The sequence below is a fragment of the Crinia signifera genome, chromosome 6 (assembly GCF_055691185.1).
Source record: "Crinia signifera chromosome 6, ASM5569118v1, whole genome shotgun sequence".
Classification (NCBI taxonomy): Eukaryota; Metazoa; Chordata; class Amphibia; order Anura; family Myobatrachidae; genus Crinia; species Crinia signifera.
Genome location: NC_139222.1, coordinates 252,851,881 through 252,871,662, shown reverse-complemented (window position 1 = coordinate 252,871,662; position 19,782 = coordinate 252,851,881). Strand labels below are relative to the sequence as shown.

At 43.9% G+C, this 19,782-nt stretch overlaps 1 protein-coding gene across 1 annotated transcript in view; it reads right to left on the bottom strand.

Annotated features, from left to right (window-relative positions):
* Nucleotides 1–4,714: 4,714 nt before the first annotated feature.
* The window catches only part of MARCHF5 (membrane associated ring-CH-type finger 5), a 44,280-nt gene continuing 29,212 nt past the window's right edge, over nt 4,715–19,782 (bottom strand). The window contains exons 3-6 of the mRNA XM_083149336.1: nt 17,589–17,719; nt 10,217–10,400; nt 7,501–7,667; nt 4,715–5,993 (exon numbers count right to left, since the gene is read on the bottom strand). Of these exons, the coding sequence (XP_083005462.1) occupies nt 5,877–5,993; nt 7,501–7,667; nt 10,217–10,400; nt 17,589–17,719 (599 nt within the window). The 3' untranslated portion in view covers nt 4,715–5,876. The remainder of the gene's footprint in view (nt 5,994–7,500; nt 7,668–10,216; nt 10,401–17,588; nt 17,720–19,782) is intronic.

Genomic DNA, 19,782 nt, shown 5'->3' with positions numbered 1-19,782 from the left:
GCTGTGCAGTGTGAACAAGTTAAATGGGTCGAGCGACCTGTTTCCCGTTCACACTATAGAGGAGGCAGCGTTTGGAGCAGCGCCAGCTCCTCCCTGCCCCCGATGACACGCCGACTCCCCGCCATGCCCCCGGATGACATCAACAAACCGGCAATAATGCCAGTTTACCGAGTGGATGTGAACATCCCAAAATGCAGGGTCGCGCCGGGACTGAACCGTTTCAAAGTCCCTGCATTTTGCGATGTGAAAGCAGTACTTACACAAGGGGACACATTTACTAGAGGTCAATTTTGGGGTTTCCATCATTTTCCTGACTGAAAGGACAGAAACAGAGGGGAGGCAGCAGCTTATTGAAGAACCACAGAGCTTATGCAGGCCCAGGTTCTTCCATAGGATGTTGTACAGATATTTCACCACAACAGAAACAACAACTTAAACCTGTATGACTTTATCAAGACTCAATTTGAGCCTGACCCTGCCTGGTCACATACTGTACATCATAAGCTGTTGGCTGTTCTGAACTGTTTTTGGCACAGCCAACACTTATCAGGTATTCAAATTATAGTAAATTGAGGGCTGGAGTGGAAACAAATGCAAATGTTCAGTGTGAGGGCCAATGGGCACAATACCAATTATACCGCCGGGAAGGATGGCACCGGAATCCCAACTTGCGTCCAGAACAACTGTGCCAGAATACAGTCATTGCTCTCATTGTTGATCCTCGAATCCAGAACACTGGCCATCCATAACTATTCTGCTATTGGTGATAGGCAACCAATGTGTTAATTTGTACTCGTGAACTCAGGGATAGATTATTAAGCCTGGTGAAGTGATAAAGTGGCCAGTGTTAACACAGCAGCCAATCAGCTCCTTACTGTCAATCTTCACACCCAGTCTGTAACTCAGCTAGGAGCTGATTGGTTATAGTGTTATCACCGGTAATACATCTGCCCCTGAAGTTACAAAACAAACACACAGTACATCATTTGCATCTGACACATTCAAGATCCCAAACAACCATTTTTATTTGGAAATATATATTTTATTAATATTTAACATCAAAAGAAAATTCATGTTTACAGCAGGTAGTGTTACTTTAACTGTAGCCAAAAATCAGCAAAAACGATTTCTTATGACAACTCTTGGCTTATATGCACAACTAATCACGTGGCGGGATATTGCAAAGACGGAACACAAAACAGAACGGGCATCATAACACAACACCGTACGATCACTAAATATAAGGTGATCAAATATATCGCGCTGCTCCTCACACCACTAGGGCGGAAACCAGACTAAGGAACCTGTTTCTCCTCTCAGAAGTCACCATCTCTGTCGCAGCTGAGAGGAGTTCACCTCTGGCTTTAATGGTGCTGGGAGGAGTCACTTAAATATAGTGTGTGACTTATTGGACCGAACGTAAGTATATCCTTCACACTGCAGGGAAATTTCCTCATTCAAAATGTATCACATTTAAATATTTGCCTTTTTTTTGTGACTGGATGAAGATGTGTGAAATCAAATATAACTGAATTGTGCTATTTCTTCCAGGCCATAGACTTACATACAGTAGCTTCACTTGTGCTTCTGGGAGATGTTTCTACATTCTAATATGTAAATTTCACGCTTGAGGTGCAGCTAGAACCAACACCAAATGGACGGCGTGTCCGGTTGACTCAACCAAAACTAACAGTAGAGCCATCAGTTATTAATTCATTAGGAAGTAGTGACATTGACAAGACACGAGGTAGCCATTTTGTAATTGAAACAATATTCATGGAAAATGCAGGCCAGTGAGGTAAAAAATGCTTCAATAAACATACCTCCCAACTGTCCAGCTTTCCGCGGAAACGTCCTGTTTTTTTGGGGGGACGTTCCCACTTCCCGCCCATGGCCGGCAGTCTCCTGTGGCGGGGGGGTAGTTGGAAGTCCACCCGGTCACCCGTGAATAGATGCTCAGCGTCTATCCATGCCCCACAGTGGCAAAACCAGGGCGTGGCTTTGTGGGAGAGCCACTGGTAGACGCCACGCCCCTTTCCATTAGGCCATGCCCCCAAATTTTTCAGCGTCCCTCCTTCTCTCCCCTCAAAGTTGGGAGGTATGCCTGGCACACAAAACCGGGTACCGAACGCCGCAGCAATATCACGACTTCCTAGCGCATTCACAAACTTCACAAACTCTTGCAACAGCTGGTTCTGCCCACAAAAAGTGTGGCTTCACTGCGTGGGGGAGATGTATCAACCTCGGAGAGAGATGAAGTAGGAAGTAATGAATTAGCAACCAATCAGCTCATGACAGTAATTTTTCAAATACAGCCAGTAAAATGACAATGAGAAGTGGATTGGCTGTTGCTTTATGACTCTCCAAGGTTTTGTACATCTCACCCTGTATGTCACAAGCAAATTCTAACTTCCCGGTGCACGGTAATGAAATCTGTGACGCAGTCCGTGTATATTAGTAAAACAAAGCATGCCACGCAAACTACTTAAAAGTATATAAATACAAACCAGTTATCTACTGTGAAAGGCCCAGCAAAAGTAGAAGCTTCCATGTCCCAGGATTAGACCGGTATGCAGATGGCACACATACAATATATAGACAGTCAATGGATTGATAGGCACTAGGTCGATAATGAAAAAAGGTATAAACGGCAATGGTCAATATTGTTCTCCATTTGTGCTCAGGTGTCGACATTGACACAAAAAAAAAACACCTGAAAAACTCGGGATGCAGTTAATTTGCCGGCGGTCGGGATCCCGGCGGTCGGAATCCCGACACTGGAATCCCGACCGCCGAAATCCCAAAACTTTCTCCCTCTGTGGGTGTCCACGACACCCTTAGAGGGAGAATAAAATAGCGTGCCGAGCGTAGCGAGCACAGCGAGCCCGCAAGGGGGGGCGATCCATGTCCCCCCCTTGTCGGGATTTCGGCGGTCGGGATTCCAGTGTCGGGATTCCGACCGCCGGGATCCCGACCGCCGGCAAATCGTATCGGATCCGAAAAACTCATATCAACCTTTCCCATGCTTGTGTCAACCTTTAAGCTAATGCATGTCGACTTTTGGTTTTGGCCTATTGACTGTCTATGTAGATATGGTCTGTGAGCTAATCCACGCCCGATTAGACCATGTGATCAGATAGGAGTCACGTGATCAACTTTTGATCAAGTCTTGGGACAGCATCGGTGGGTGGGAATGCCAAGCTGCTCCAACAAATCAGAATGAATGCCCTAGTCCTGGTGGTAGGATCCATCCCATTGAAAGGAAACATCAGGACAACTAATTTATGTAAGTCTATGTATTAAATCAAATTAGATATGGGGATAAATCCAATTACCCATAAATACACTGAGTGTAGCAGCTGGACTTTGCAGCAGCCTAAACTCCCACAAAACTGAGTGAATTTGGGCCGAGATTGGGGAGTGAGGGTTCGAGATGCAGTGCCGTTCCCGGCATTTCAGCAACATGGCAACAATTTCACTATTAACTGGATTGATCCCATACATAGTGTGTTTTGAACTAGATCGCATTGTATCCAGCTCAAAATGCATCCGATGTGGGTTTTGAAGTAGATGCGATGCAATCTAGTTCAAAAAGTACCCGCAGCACCTTCTTTTTGGACTGTACGATGTGATGTGCGGGGTAACACCCCAAAACACAATGTGTATGGGCACCATAAGTTTTACTTTACATATTAAAATACTGTTGACATTCCTTTTACAGCTAGAGAATCAGTGTCTGCAGGTCAAAGCACAAGACACCCAATTACTTGTTTACACTACAGCTGTCACCTGATTCATATTATATATCCAGGTCTTGATAAAAGGGTTGATACCCTGAAACGTTGACTTTAAGACGCTTGTATTGCATTGCTTTATTGTCCGAGTGACATCCCCCTGTTATATATATATATATACACAGCAGTTTTTTGTCCAAAGCGACAAAGTAAGTCAGCACTCCACGTTTTTTTTAAAAATCAATTGTAGTTAAGAGAAAAAATACATTACAAAGTGCTCCAGCAGTGTCATCAACGTTTCATGGCCCCTGCGGCCATTTCGTCAGGATGTGGGCTGCAGAATGAAGTGTACCAGTGCCAGGACAGTGTGGTCTGGCACTGCTGGAGCACTTTGTAATGTATTTTTTCTCTTAAATACAATTGATTTTTCAAAAAAAACGTGGAGTGCCGACTTACTTTGTCTCTTTGGACAAAAAACTGCTGTGTATCTACCTATTTGGTACGGCACCACGGAAGCTGTCTTATCATCCAGAGTGCCAAAGTTTTCGCATATATATATATATAGGTACTTCTGTACTTTCACGGCGCCAGGCGTCAGAGTCCCCTGGCGGGGCTCGCTTCGCTCGCCCACGCTGCGGGCTCGGTGGCTCGCTACGCTCGCCACGCTAATTAAAATCAACTCCATGCCAACATGGATAGTGGAGGTATGAACTATCCATGTTGGCATGGCGTTAACTTCGTTTTTTTTACTTAGTTAGTGGCGAGCGTAACCCGGAAGTACGCGCGGCGCCGTGAAAGTAAAGAAGTACCTATATATATATATATATACACATACACACACATATATACATATATACACACACACTCTAGTCTACGCTCTCTCCTTCTGATGCCACTACGCTAAGCCCACCAGTGTAAACGAATGGCTAAAGACCTATTTAGCGGCATTCCTGTAGGTTTTAAAAGAACTATAGCCTCTCTTTGTGGTATTTACAGCAGTCATCTTTAATATGTAGTGAACTACACAAATCCGTACTTAAATACTTTAAAAGTAAAACAAACAGAACTATCTCAGTACTGAAAATATATTTAAGAAAATAAAAATAGGCTCAGTAAGTTTGCGATGGAATAGTCCCTTCTGCCCTGACAGCTGCGAGATAGTAACTAATTAGTGATTGCAGACATCGCCCGTTTCCAAGTCTGCACCCTGTATGGTATGAGGAGTATCAGGGGTATGTGACGATGATATACAAGGGGGAAAGATTTACAAGGGGGAAAAAAATAAAAATGAGGCAAATTTGCAGATTCATATAGTTTGCATGAGCTACTACTAAAATATACATGTTTATTAAGTGTTCCATTGTCTTCAAAACAGAATGACGGAGACTGAAGCCTGCTCTTGGATACAACATCTGTGTTACTATGACATAGCACATGCAGTATAAGGCTGGAGATTGCTCCAATCCTGTATCAAACAAGGAGATGATGAACCTCATTCCCTGGAACAGTGAAACAAATAAAACAAACAAAAAAAGAATCACCAATATTTGTGCAGCCAATCAGGCAGAACAATTATAAATACACTTTTGGTTGCGGCGTCCAATCAAACGAAAATCACAAGATGCTTCTATATAATAAGAGAGAAAACGGCTCCGATAGGACACTTGGGCCTGGTTCCGCACTGGCCATTTCTTCTCGATTAGGTCTGTCGCCAACAGAAAGTGTTCTCATTTGGCAGCAGTGTACGCATGAAAAAAAAAAGAAATTCTCACCTTTATACCCTACGATGAAGCCATAGTGCAAGTGTGTTCAAACCATAAGAGTGGAATTCCACTACCACTCCTGCTATGCTTACATTTTATCCTTCTGCCAAACATATTTCTAAGGGGGTGGGAGTCTGCAACCAGCATGTGAGATGCAAAATAAAATGGTTCAAATGACACAATATTAAGAACGTCTACAGTGGTGTAAGGACACCTCCTGCAATCCAATGATTCGGAAGAACCCAGCCATACAAAAGTGCTTTATTGTGTGTTCAAGGGCAGCAACTTGTTGGCCGTTTCCAGGACTGTGCGAGGAGTCATTAGAACACACTGGAGCCTTGTGGATGACACGTGCGAAGCGCGCAGATGCTTCCGCGGATTATACTTCCTCTGGCTCCGGGTTGTTCAGGATTTTCCGATGAGCCTGGCGCAGGAACTGCTGCTGTTTGAAATACACCTTGAAAGCTCCTTTTATGGCAACAAAAGCAATTCCACCCTGAAATACAAAGCACATAGACATAAAGGTCTCGATCACAGTGTGACAGAACATCCCTCCTCGCCTAGTGTCACTGGGAAGGGAGCACACTTCTGAGCGATACTATGGTTCCACACACCCCGCTGCCTAAGCCTAACACCCCCCCCCCCTTTAGGTGTCTACACCTAACACCTCCTCCCCGCACCCTAACCCTACCCTTGCACTCTCTATAGCCTAACCCCAAGTCCTCCCACTAGTGCCTAAGCCTCCCTCCCCCTTCCCAGCGTGTCCGCAAGCTAGCCCTGCCTACACACTGATCAAGATCCCAGTTGTCTCTATTCTGGGATCCTGATCTATTCAGATCTGGTTTTGTGAGGACAGTCGGGATGGCAGCATTTGTATACTGAACACCGGCATCCTGACTGGTGGAATGATAACTGCATCCCTTCCCCTTCCAAACAGCAGAAGACAAGTCAACATTTATCTATAGGAAAATCTTGTATATTAGGCTGAATTTTTTATTTTTTAAAATGACAGAGTACTTTGTATAAGTACTTTTTTGATACTGTTGAAGAGCTACTCGGTATCCTGATATATTATCCAATAGCTACTGTGTATCCTGATAAAACTATCCAATAATTACTGTGTATCCAGATAATCTATGCAATAGATACCGTGTATCAGGTGCTTTGTGACAGTCCATGGCATCAATAAATACAACTAAGTGAGTCACCTATGACAATCTCTAAGGAAAAGTCTGGCTTTGCCCTTATTCAAAAGCAGGTATGGGGAACCTTTGGCCCTCGCACACAACAGCCCGGCTGGGGAACGTGTGGTTGCGGGCAAGGGGAGATTAGCCCATGGACCCAGTGGGTAATTCCCCGATGACGGGGACGGGCAGCTGACGTCAGCTGGTTCCTAGTCAACTTATAAGTGATAACTTTCATATTGGAGTGGCACCAATATAAGCTAGAAATCCAAGGCAGATCCAGTTAGCAAACCTTCAGTTGACTATAATGGGCATGTGTATGTGTATCTTTCCTTTGTGGCGTTGAGCAGACAGGTGTAACAAGTTTAGCAGCAGCTGTCCCAGAGGTAATATACAGTTTTTAACTGCATATTCAGTAATTCCCATCATGCTCACATACATAGCTGTGTTTTACATCTACGTTCTAGATTCTTCTTCCCGCAGATCTGACAAACCGATGCTCAGCTATCCTGAAGGGAAATCAGAGAACTAAAACATGTAAATTCCCAACTTGACAATCCTGACCATTTTTTTGTTGGAATCAAGTAATCGGGAAACCCAACATGTTCCCTATATCTTGGCATCAGTAGAATTGAGAATTGCCCCCCCCCCCCCCACCTCCCATGCAGACTAGCTGTATGGACCCATTCGATGGGCACTGGCTAGATAGAAATTAGTGACAACTTACTCGGTTCTATCTTTCTACGATCTCTTGGTTTCTATGGTTATTACACATGTGTATAGGGTGAACTACGAGCATTACACCAACAAAATCCTTACCAGAATTGTCCTCTGTAGATTGGAATTAACACTGCTAAACATCAGTTTGCCAACTATTGTAGCAATGGTGGGAAACACTAGAGCTCCGCACAGGATGCGGGTAGCAGAGACATGATCTGCCAGTGGGTTGGCTTCAGCGGGTACCCGAGGGACTGGACATCCAATTCCTGAGGAGAACAGGAACATTTACAATACAAAGGAAATAAACGTGTGCAACACACGTGTACATTACACAACATCTGGAATATTTAGAGGGCTACATTTAAATAAACATTTAATATGCAAACCATAAAGGACTCTTATTCATGCAACATATTACAGAGACTTGTTCTTGGGGGAAGGGGGGTGAATGAGGAAGAGATAAACAGATCTTGGACAAATAGCTTTAACAAGATAAAAGATAAGCAAGCTGTGTTCTAGAGGAGTGATTTCTATTCTTGTAGTCAAGACCTCTGACCTCACAAATCCGTTCATCCCAGAACCTTTTATGAATTCTATCTGGTACCCTTAGGACGGCACTTCCAGTACCTGAATGTGGCATTTAAATTTTTTAGCGTATTACAAAAGCCTGCCCTATACCGGCATGGCTGGGAGGGACCTGTGGTGGTCATTACCTCCTTGGACTGGATCTCCTGAAGGTCTAATGAAGACTGCTTAGTCATACCAGGGTAATATGTTCTGTCATACTGCCGACCTGGCCTGTGACTTCCGGCCTCCCTAAACTGGTGTCAGCACTGGATATCTGGCCCACATACCTTGTGATACTCTAGTAGACCTACCTCCTGACATTTTTTGTATCACCGACTCAAGTATGCTCTGGAGTGGCAATAAACCTTCTTGCGTATTTCAGATGTGTGCATGTGCTAGGCTACAGTCATAATGCTCTTCTTCCTACCATACCAGCAGCCATAGATCTTCCCAAGAACGTTACCACATTAATAAATACTGCACAGACTTCTGCATTATTTCTACATTTCTCAGCAGGTGCTGCGGTGAAATCCTTTCCCACAGCCGTACTCCCCGATCTTACCGGGGAACCAATGCTACTCAACGGCCAGATTTGAAAGAAGCAGCTGTAGAAAAATGCAATTTTAATTTGAGAAGAGATTTCTGTCCTCTTGTCCATTTCATCTTTAAACAAGGCTCCATCCTTTAAAGAAATGCTTGTTCTAGACATCCGCACCAAATAACACGTGTCATCCTCTGCTCCGGTTTGATCCTATCCTAAAGCAGCAGCTACTGTTCTACATTCTTTTCCGACACATCTTTATAGTTCATAGACTTAAGGTGCTTACACACTGAGCAATTTTCCCCCCTGGCCAGTGATTTTCCCCTTTGAGTGGTTTTCCATAGCAGGACGCTATAGAAAGAACTTGAGTCTGCTGGTGACACCAAAAGATGAACGCCAGCCGCCGGCGATGGTGTGGGCAAACAGTGAGCGCACATCAGCGCTCACTGTCTGCCCATACACACTGGGCAGCTTTTGAGCTGAAAGCAGCTAAAATGGTGAAACTGAGGCGCTCTCTGGTATCTTATAGCCGTGTGTTCTATGTACATACATTAGTATGTGCATGCGCAGACTGAAAAAATTGCTCCCTGTGCGAACACGCAGGGTAGAAAATCAATCAGAATGACCCCCTAAGTGTGACAGATTGACCAGGATGTCCCTGCTGGACCCTAAACCACTGAATACCATGTTTGTGGATTGGGTTGTTGGTGTCTGTCGCTATTATTCTGATGTTTCGGGCACAATGGGATAATTGATCCTTTTTGCTCTGAATCGCATCTGTTAGGCATAATACCAAAGGGCTTTTTATGATCCTTTGAAAGGTATGATGTGGGACAATATAGAGGACCTCTTGTGATAGCATTACAATACCAGAAATTGCTTTTACCCATTGAGAGACTGATGTTGTATTAGGACTACACGTTTTCCAGCAGAGCGCAGGGGCAGAGGTGCATACCATTTATTTGTGACTTATGTGGAAGAATGCAAACATTTGTTTTCTTTTTCCAGTGGCCTGGACTTCTGGACTCACCATCCGCTGTATCATCATCCTATTTATTTGTCATAAGTTCTAGTGGTCATATCCTCAGAAATTTCCCGCCGTGAAAAAAATCCTCAATGTCAGTGGTCAACTCTGGTGGTAGTAGCTGGCTCTACTGCCACCGGTATTATGGGGGGGGACTGCTTATTCCAGCTACAGCCAATAGACCACACCTGGCTGTTGACCCAACTAGGCCGTACAATATGCAGGGGCCACCTGCTGTGCACAGGCTCCAGAAGGGGCTTTGCTAGGCCAAAATAATGAGGTAAGTCCTATGGGATAAACAAGAACAAACTATCACACTCTATAGACCAGGTGGGCAGTCCCTATGACAATACTTCCTTTTGTCACCTATGGGAATGGGTCACTAGCCCTGAATAATGACTGCCATGGAGGTGGAAAGAAGAAATACTAGGTCTGACGCAAATATTATTTTGCTTTAAGGGAAACACAATTCTGTCTGGAAGAAGTCCCTAAAGGTTCCCCTTTAATTTCATAGAGTTAATGCAGCAGTAGTTGGAATGTACGCAGCCTATATAAATGGTCATCTCTAGACAGGCTTGAAAAGAAACATCCATAATTAAAATAGATTGCAGTTCTATGAGGAACACAGAGAAACAGCGCAACGGTCATGCATGAAACCTATATCAGGTACATTGCCACTTTACCTGGAAATATGCTGTTAAGGATTTGTAATTTGTTGGAGTATTTACGCCACAGCCTGAGCACATAGTCCTCCCAGCGGATCATTTTTCCAAGGATCAGCATAACGGGTATGGTGGGAAGACCAATCAGCAGGAACAGAGGATCGGCCCGTTCCATTACATCTAGACCTTCCTTGTGGCCCACAACCTGGAAAATGGAAAACTCTCTTAGACAGAGGCAGATTTACTACCCATTAATGTCCGTTATCCTTTGTACCCTTCCTTTCTTTAATCAGTTTGGTGAGAAAGATATGCAAAACGATAATGTATTATACCCACGTGCCAATATTAAATGCTGTACAGCCCAGTAGAATTCAACACTGGTTATCGGATTCCTGTAATGGTGTGTACACACGGTGCAATATGGTCGCTGAGCGATTTTGGCTTAGTATCGCTCAGCGATATATCGCATGTACCATTTTTATTTTTTCAGTTTTGAACGAAAAAGTCAGCACTGAAAAGTCTCAATCTCAGGAGCATGCTGCTGCGACCAGTACAGGGCTGGCCGTGGAAGCGTACTCATAGCGATATCGCTGTGCTGGGCTGTGGAGCTTACTAACGATATTCCATACCACATGTACGCGCACACATATTCACTCTAGGGTCAGTTACAATGTGGAACAGAGTACCACCACATCAAGTGCTACTTGACTGCATTCCTATAATGCAAGACAATGGCCACGGCAATCTGTTGTAGCTATTCCATCTGCAATACATCAATTCTGGGAATTGGAAGTTCATAATCACTACTGGGTCATCTAACAACTCATCCACGAGGAAGACAATTGGGTTCAATGAGTTAGCCTCTATTATACGCAAGCACCGGTGACATAAAAGCCATATAAGGGTTCCAGGTCTAGATTATAGGTATGCCCCCCCCCCCCTATACAGGCAGTATTATTCATTACGTCGCCATGGTGACTGAAGCTGCCGTTTAATCTCACAACATAAAAGGATATCACAGCTGGTTCCACAGTAGGAGCGGAATTTACAATGAGGAAGAAATCAAAATCATGATTAGGGCTTAGTGCTGACGCTGTAATTGTGTCGCTGGTTACTTGTGTATTATCATATACATTGTATCGGAGAAACAGTGGTGTACGATTGCTGCAGTAAAGATCCTGTGCTTGCATTGTTGGTGACAGAGGAAAAAGGTGAAATCCATGAAATTACAGCTTAATTAATGCATAACCATATAATTCCTGACCCTGCGTGCCACCTCATTCAGCACAGGACAGCCGTACTGGAGCGATCCTCCCAGTGTCACAGCAGGTAAGGGTTGATTTGTGGCCCACAGAGGTTTTGTGAAGCTACGGCTGACGTGAAGAAACCTGCAATGTGCGGTATGTTTCCTATACAGCACATAATGCTGTTTTGTCAGGATACATAATGAAGCACTGGAGAGCTTTAAATACTTAATGGGCTGCCGCCACCCAACAAAGCATCAGGAAAACAATAATTCAGCCTCCGTTCTCCTCCGCGCGCTCTTTTTGAGTAATCAGTTATGTATTTCGTATGCAAATACGCACAACAGGAACCCACGGAAATTGGCAGAAAATCAAAGTCAACATTGACATAATTAGCACAGATGTCAATTAACAATGATAATCATGGTTAACATGTTCTTTATTATTTTGATTACTCATTAGCAGAAAAGTTTCTCTTTTCTTTTTTTCTTTTTTAAACAAATGAGATTTATGACTCTATGGCTCAGAGTAGAACGCACAGCTATTTCTTATGAGACGCAGCCATTTGTTGGGAACCCCAGCAGAGAGGCTTCTGGGATTGTTAGGTAACTGTGGGCGATTGGTCTGGCAACCAGAAGCAGGTACTACCACGGATCTGTCTTCGCACATTCAACGATAGCCCAAACCTATCACTACCGCCAGGGCAGGGTCATAAGGAAGTGTCATTATCGCATGATAGACAACAGAAACAAGTAGCTTACACACTACAACAAACGGAAAGTATGAGAACAATTAGTAACTTTTAAATCCGGCGAGTTGTAATTCAAGTTTACTGGTCTTTTTAAAAGGGGACCACCCCCCTATACACTGCCCTAAACACTGTTACAGGTGCAACACATTTATCCAAAACAGAAGTGTTCCCATGTATTGGACTTGCACAGATCAGTTTCCCTATAAATTGTGTTATTTTGCTGGGTACACATGATGACGAGCGATACATCGGCTAGACCAGTGGTTCCCAATCCTGTACCTCAAGTACCCCTACCAGTTCAGGTTTTACAAGTTGCCCAGCCGGTGCGCTGTGTATCACCAACTGTCACATTTTAAAAATCCACAGGTGACCTGGAAAACGTGAACTGTTATCGGGGTACTTGAGGACCAGGTTCGGGAACCAATGAACTAGACCTGGGGTAGCCAACCCTGGTCCTCGAGAGCTACCAACAGTGCATGTTTTGCAGGTCTCCTCACAGAATCACAAGTGAGCTAATTAGCTCCATCTGTGGATCTTTTAAAATGTGTCAGTGATTAATGAGTGCAGCTGTGCAGCAGCTAGGTTGTCTGGAAAATGTGAACTGTTGGTAGCTCTCGAGGGCTAGGGTTGGCTACCACTGAACTAAACCATTGGGCTTGTGTTGATTTGTCTGGTCAATGTCGTTTAGACATATCACGGTATCTGTGCGGCAGGCAGGCCAGATGCTCACATCTGCCTGTGTGAGAGGGTGACCCATTGACCAACCTGTATCTTAGCTGCAGGCATAGCCCACAATAACGTTGCTACCAGTATCTGTGGCCAGGCATGTCAGGTAAGTGCATATGCAAAATTTGTTTGTGCTTACCAATCATTAAATCGGTCTGCGTATCACCAAGTGTGTACCCAACTTCTGTAGGAGATGGCTGGTAAATAACCCACAAAACGGCACAATGTTACACAGCCAATAATGAGGTACCCGAGGCATGTAAATACAGATGTAAATCAAGGTGTATATATTACCATAAACACAGGATCTGCAGGAAGGGGCATAGATCAAGTATTCTGTGGGCACACCTTCACAACCTAAAGGCCTCCCTGAAGGGAGAAGTCACACGTGATCCCCCTTGCATGCATTATATTGTATGCGGTCCTAGTGCATACAATATATTGCATGCGATCCCATTGAGGGCTGCGGGATCCGAGAAATTCTATCTGGTACCACTGCGCTAAACTATAGGAACACAAATGGTGTTAACTGCTTATTATGCAGTTTTCAGAAGTGAAAGCATCGATGCTGGATTTAGAGTCAGTACCTTTCAGGATTGTGTGCTTTCTTTAATGGAAAATCTAAAATAAATAAAAATTAAGAGCCTGCCTCCTGTGCTCATTGTGTCATATGAAAGATTCCTTGTGAGTACCATTGCTTTATACCATCTATAATATATAATAAGTTCCTGTGAATGAAACTCATTAGACCATTCATTGACCCCTGTGAAAACTCTGACAGCCACACACCTTACCGACGGTGAAACAATGATCATTGCGAGTGTTGGGACAACTGCATCTACTAGCCGCTGGATGCGAAGTCCATCCGCCTGTACTTGGAGCGAAGGGGGAGAACAACACACCGTTGGTGAGAGACACAGCCCCTTACACCGTACCAGCAGCATCCACTTTCAGCTAAGTCCACACCATCTGCAACCCCGTGTGGCTGTCCGCGTATCGTGACACGGAGGGTGAGAGACGCCGTGCCCAACATGCTTGTGACAGTACATCATGACACCTGTGGGTGTCAAGTCCCGGCACCAAATGTCTTTAGGCACCCGGTGTACTGTCATTTGTGTGCACAGGGCGCATATACGAAACAAGTAACTACTGAAAACAATATTATTTTCAGATAATAAGATACATTATTACACTGTTGCTCTTTTTTCTGTATCATATGAAGAAAATAGAGGTGTGATTATTGTCATTGTTATGAAACAATTGGTGGCCACCTCAGAATATTATTATACATATTTTTTTTTTATATATATATATAAAAAAATATTTGTTATCATCTTTATTATTGTTTATTAAACAAATATTATATATATATATATATATATTTATTTATTGGTGCATGTGTATTAATCCATGGTATGAGTATCCTAAAGAAACAGCGCGGTGCTTCCATTTTTTCACATCTATAATAATACAGCAAGATTGGGCAAAATATTACATTCCATCACAGATCTTCCAGAAAACAAGAACAGAAGTGGGGAACCCTGGCACATACAAAAGCACAGCCAACGTGCAACATACACAACACCTCAGATCTGCTATTTATTGAGAACACTACAGCAATCCCTATGTACAGGAGAGAACAATGCAGGGTGTCCCAGTCACTGAAACGGAAACACGATCAAAGGCATATGCTAAATAACCAACCAGAGAAGGACAAGATCCCACTTTTGGAGGAAATACAATGCCGTAGCTTACTTGGATACAAGGAAGTCCTTTCACAGGGCAAAGAAAGCATAACAATGCCAGCCATCACGTCCTATGTGCCTTATAATGATGGAAATGACAGCCCTTGTGTTTTACACTGATGCTTTATGACAACAGCCACACGTTTCTCAGACACCATGATGTGTAGGAGAACGGTTCATATGGACAGTCACTCAGGAGACTGAGCAGCGGAGTCAGCCTCGTACACATCCGAGCAGCCCACAGAACTTTGATAGAGATTTATATACAGATTTCATAACTGTCCAAACACAAAGAAAAAAAATGGAACCTTCTCTAGAAGCAGAATCTGTGTGTCAGAAGGTGGTGGGATTTCTGTAACTTCACTGCTCTATCCGGAGGGTACGGGGGGGGGGGGGTGCATCAGGCGTTCCCACTATCTACACAGATGTTTGTGAACAGATGTGGTTTGTACAACTCTAAACCTCCACATTCTATGATTATATCCTCGGAGAACATCCAACACAGCGGCTAATTACACTATTGGGAGATCTGCCACATACATTAGCTTGTAATACTCCTGATGCTATTGTGGGACGACGGCTGTGTTGAACATCTTGAGGCTGGTAATTAAAATGCATCTTATGTTAAAAATGCACCCTGGTGGCAGATACAATAACGCCTTGTCCTCTCTAGCACTTCTGGTGTCGTATGTTTTCCAACTATTACTTTTCCCATCGGCAAAAAGGAAGAGATGGGACACCCCAAGCTACTTTATTACTGTACCCGCTTTATTTACAAACATAACAAACACAAAAAAACGAAATGAAGATAACAAAGAACGAAGCATTTCAGGGAGGTGGTAAGGCTGATCCTGTGCGGTTTAAGTGTACATACAGTATAAGTGCTGCACCACTGGTCAGCGTCGTGCATTACATATCCCTGTGACACGGCTGCAAGCTGTAATATGTCCATCGGAGTTTGATTCATTTCAGGTGTAATTATTATACTGATTATTGTTCATTTAGATGGAGTGGATGGGGATGGGACCTATTCAGCTGCAGGCACCATGGGGTGTGTATGTCGCCAGTCATAATGTCAACATGAAAATGTTGACAGTCATAATACAGAAAGACCAATGTTCTAGGGCTGTGGAGGCCGGCTTGAGTGATCCCAATGATTCATGCATCAGGCAGATGGGTGTCACGGGTGATCTGATTAGGCTTCCTAAGATGATCAGTAATGCTTGGTACTTATAACCTACGCCTCCTACTGCATTTCCATATCATATATCATATCATTTCCAAGGAAGAAGCAGCAATGCTCACTCCAACCACACATTCAATCCCAGTGTGTGCAAATATTTGCTCCTTATGGTGGGTGTGGTATGGGACTCCGATAGTCATTATCCCGACGTCGGGATCCCGACTGCCCAGAGTCAGCGCAAAGAAGTGAGCGCAAAAAAGCCCCTTGCGGGCTCGCTGCGCTCGCCACGCTGCGGGCACGGTGGCTCGCTACGCGAGCCACCTATTCTATTCTCCCTCTATGGGGGTCGTGGACCCCCACGAGGGAAAATAGCGTGTCGACATTTTGACAGTTGGGATCCCGACGTTGGGTAAACGACTGTCGGGAACCTGTCCGGCACCCCTTATGATTGGGGTCCCTGGAAGGTACAGGCAGATCGGGATAATAAGCAATCCGTAGTATTAGTCATGATCTCCTTCTGATTACAGATATACTTTAGAGGTGGAGCTATACCTCTTATCTCATGTGCTCCGCTTTTATTGCAGTTTATAAATGATTTGTTTGCTGGTCAAATGATTTCTATAAGTAGCAAGTGCCATAGTGACATCTGATGATGGTTACAGTAAGAAAGAAAGAAAATATAAATGATTTCCAGTGTTTTATGTGAACCACTATATATGCATAGAATCCACTAAATGCAGTATACAAGCATGCAAATAACAATGGTGAAAACTTAAGTTAAATTTTTTTTTTTTTTTTTTTTTAAGTAATTTATACAAATTGTAATTAACTAAACTGTAAAGATTGTGCTAAGACTACACTTTAAAAAAAAAATATTGTACAAAACTACTATTTACCTATTTTAAAAAGGGGGGGGTTATCAATCCCAGCCACTATTTCTGCCGGCGAAAGTAGCACCCGGCGCCTATTCAATGCTGCCGTTTCTGACCGCATTGAAGGCACTTTATGGCCACGGATTGTCGAATTTGGGGTCATTTTTCATCAATCCGCGGTTGTTTTTGCCAATCCTCAGACTTTCCGATAGTCGGAACATTGAATTCCGACTGGCGAGTTTCTGACGAGAGAAACGGAAATAGCCCGGGATTCTGACTGATGGAATCCTAAAATGAATAACCCCTAAATAACCTTCCAGTTAAATGAAGGGGTCACTTTGGTTGCATCTGCCAGACTGGCAGCTAGTTATGCATCTGTTATCATGGATGAACACAGGTGTAAATTTTACAATAATAATAAAATAATAGAATTTTAACTATTTAAACACTATTAATCCATTATTGTTTAAGAAAAGAATGGGTGAACTGAAACAGAGAACTGCATGACAGGCAATCTTCCTGAAGGCACAAGCTAGGTGGCACATGAAAGACGTGGATTGTGGTAATCGATATACATGTGTAAGATCTAGTGTTCATTCTAGCACCCGCTATCCTTGAAAACCCATGCAGTTCCTCTTCCCTGCTTGGGGTGTCGCTGTCTGCTGTGGTGTTTCTAGCACAGGTCCCGTTTGCATATCAATGCTGATATACAGACAACAGTAAACTAGAAGCACTACAGCAGACAGCGACACCCCAGACAGGGAAGAGAAACTGCATGGGTTTTAAAATATGGCGGGTGCTAGAATGAACACTAAGATGTACATGACTGCACCGTTTGTTGGTATACATTACAAAGAATAAATCGGACTTGCCTGCATTACAGTCACAGCTCCGTATGTGACAGCCGTCCAATAAATCGATCCCACCATTATTCCAGCTGCAGCGAAAGGACATGCTTTGGATATCAGCCTGTCTGCGAGGTCTAACATATACACAACTGGACCTGAAACAGAGGCAAGAGAAAATATACTGTTTAAATAAAACCACAAACAAATGATACAGAAGATGCGAGAGGTTTCTTAGCATTTCTCATGGATGTGACTAACACATGCTTGTCAGCTTATCTCATATTATTAAAATCGTACGGTTATATTTCTATGTGTCTCACTTATACCAGGCAGTGTGCGTTTGCACTCTGATCCGCTTGCGAGAAGGTAGGATCTAGTGAATGAAATTCAGCTTTCTATCCTCCTTTGGATACCCCACCAGAGTAGACCGACTGCCTGGTCTTCATACCCCGCTGTAGCATTTGATGTGTTATTATGGGATAGGATCACTAAATTCTTCTCCCTTCCTGCCTTGCACCCCCCTATGGGATAATCCAGCCTTTCCTGTCGGCTGTGACAAACAGGACTTTAGACTTTGGACAGCTGAAGGCCTTCACTAATGATATTGCCCAACTACGCTCCTTGCCACCTTTCGCAGATCTATAGGACATGTATAGGATTCCCTCATGGTGGTTCTTCCAATATTTGCATTTACGTAGCTCTGACACATAGCTCATATCTACAGGAGGTTCTTCCTCTAGATCTACCATAGAGTCTCGATGCTCTCTTTGATCGACCTATTGTCCACAATGTGCTGTCTTTAGAGAAAGCAATTCACCACCTTTAGCCACTCACGAGTTGAATTGGGAATGTGATTTTATCGAACAATTAGATCAGGATACCTGGGAGCAGATTCGGACTGATTTAGTTTCCTTGGCCACCTCTATTAGACATAGAGAAAATACATTTTAAAATCTAGATCCGCTGGTCTATGGTCCGGACATAAATAAAAAGATTCTTTCCATCCGCTTAAGATCTGTGCTGGAGGGGTTGTGGGATGGAGGGCACATTGCTCTAATTATTCTGGGTGTGTCCCAAACCAGCTCTGATTTGGAAAACTACTAAAAGGGCTGATCCCCCGTGTTATGGGTGTTAGTGCCCCAGCATCTATAACATATTTCTTACTACCCAGGCCTGTCACAGGAGTTGGGCCTACACAAAAGCTGATACAAGCACATTATAAATACAGTGAAATGTAAAATAGCCCTACACTGTAAATCTCAGCCTATCCCCTTTATGGTCCCTACCATTTCAAAATACCTCTAAAGTTCCATACACACTGGGCGACTATGCCCAGCGTGTATGGACAGCGATGATGTGCAGGGAAACCAGCTCAGTGCATATACACTGAGCGGCTTTCCCCTTGCCCGGCGCCAACAGAGGGGGGAGGACGGCGTTGCATAGCGCAGCGCTATGCAACACAGTCCTGAAAGCCGCTCATCTGCTGGTATAACCAGCAGATGAACGGCTTTCCTGGCGAAGTTGCGGGAGCGCGCAGCAGCGCTCACCGCTCGGGCAACTTTCAGCTCAAAGTCGCCCAGTGTGTACGGGCCTTCACTGTAAGTGGGGAGTGTTTTTTTGATTCTTGAATGAGTAGGGATAAAGCGTGGGATGTTTTAACATCCACAGCCCTACATTGCGCCCCTCTCCGCCCAGTATACTTAATAATAGCATGTGCTCTAACATTTGCGATTATTAACGCAAAGGACAGCTCTTCCGATAAGAGCTGTTCTTTGTGATGCGGATCAGGCGCTGGACTTTCGGGTCTGAAACCTGGGACTCCCTCTGCGCGTGCGCAGTGGCGACCTGGCCGCGGGGCATGCTGGGGGGAGGGGATACGTGACAGATCCCTCAGCGCAATGAGAGAAGCCCATAGGCTTCTATAGGGTATCGCCAGCTTTTGCTGCCCCAGAGGGGCATTAGAGCATACCACCGAGGGGCATTACAGCATACGAAAACGCAGTAAAAAAAGCCCCAAAACTTGGGGTTTACCGCATTTTCCTTTTAGAGCATCCCGTCCACAGTCCTCTTTAATAACGTTTTCTTAGTCCAAATTAAAACATTTATATTAAAAACCCCATTTCTGTTACCTCCTGTTAATTATATTCATATGTATTTCACATAGTACTATATAAAGGCCCTTATCTATTTATCCTTCAGGCACTAACTGAGGTTATAA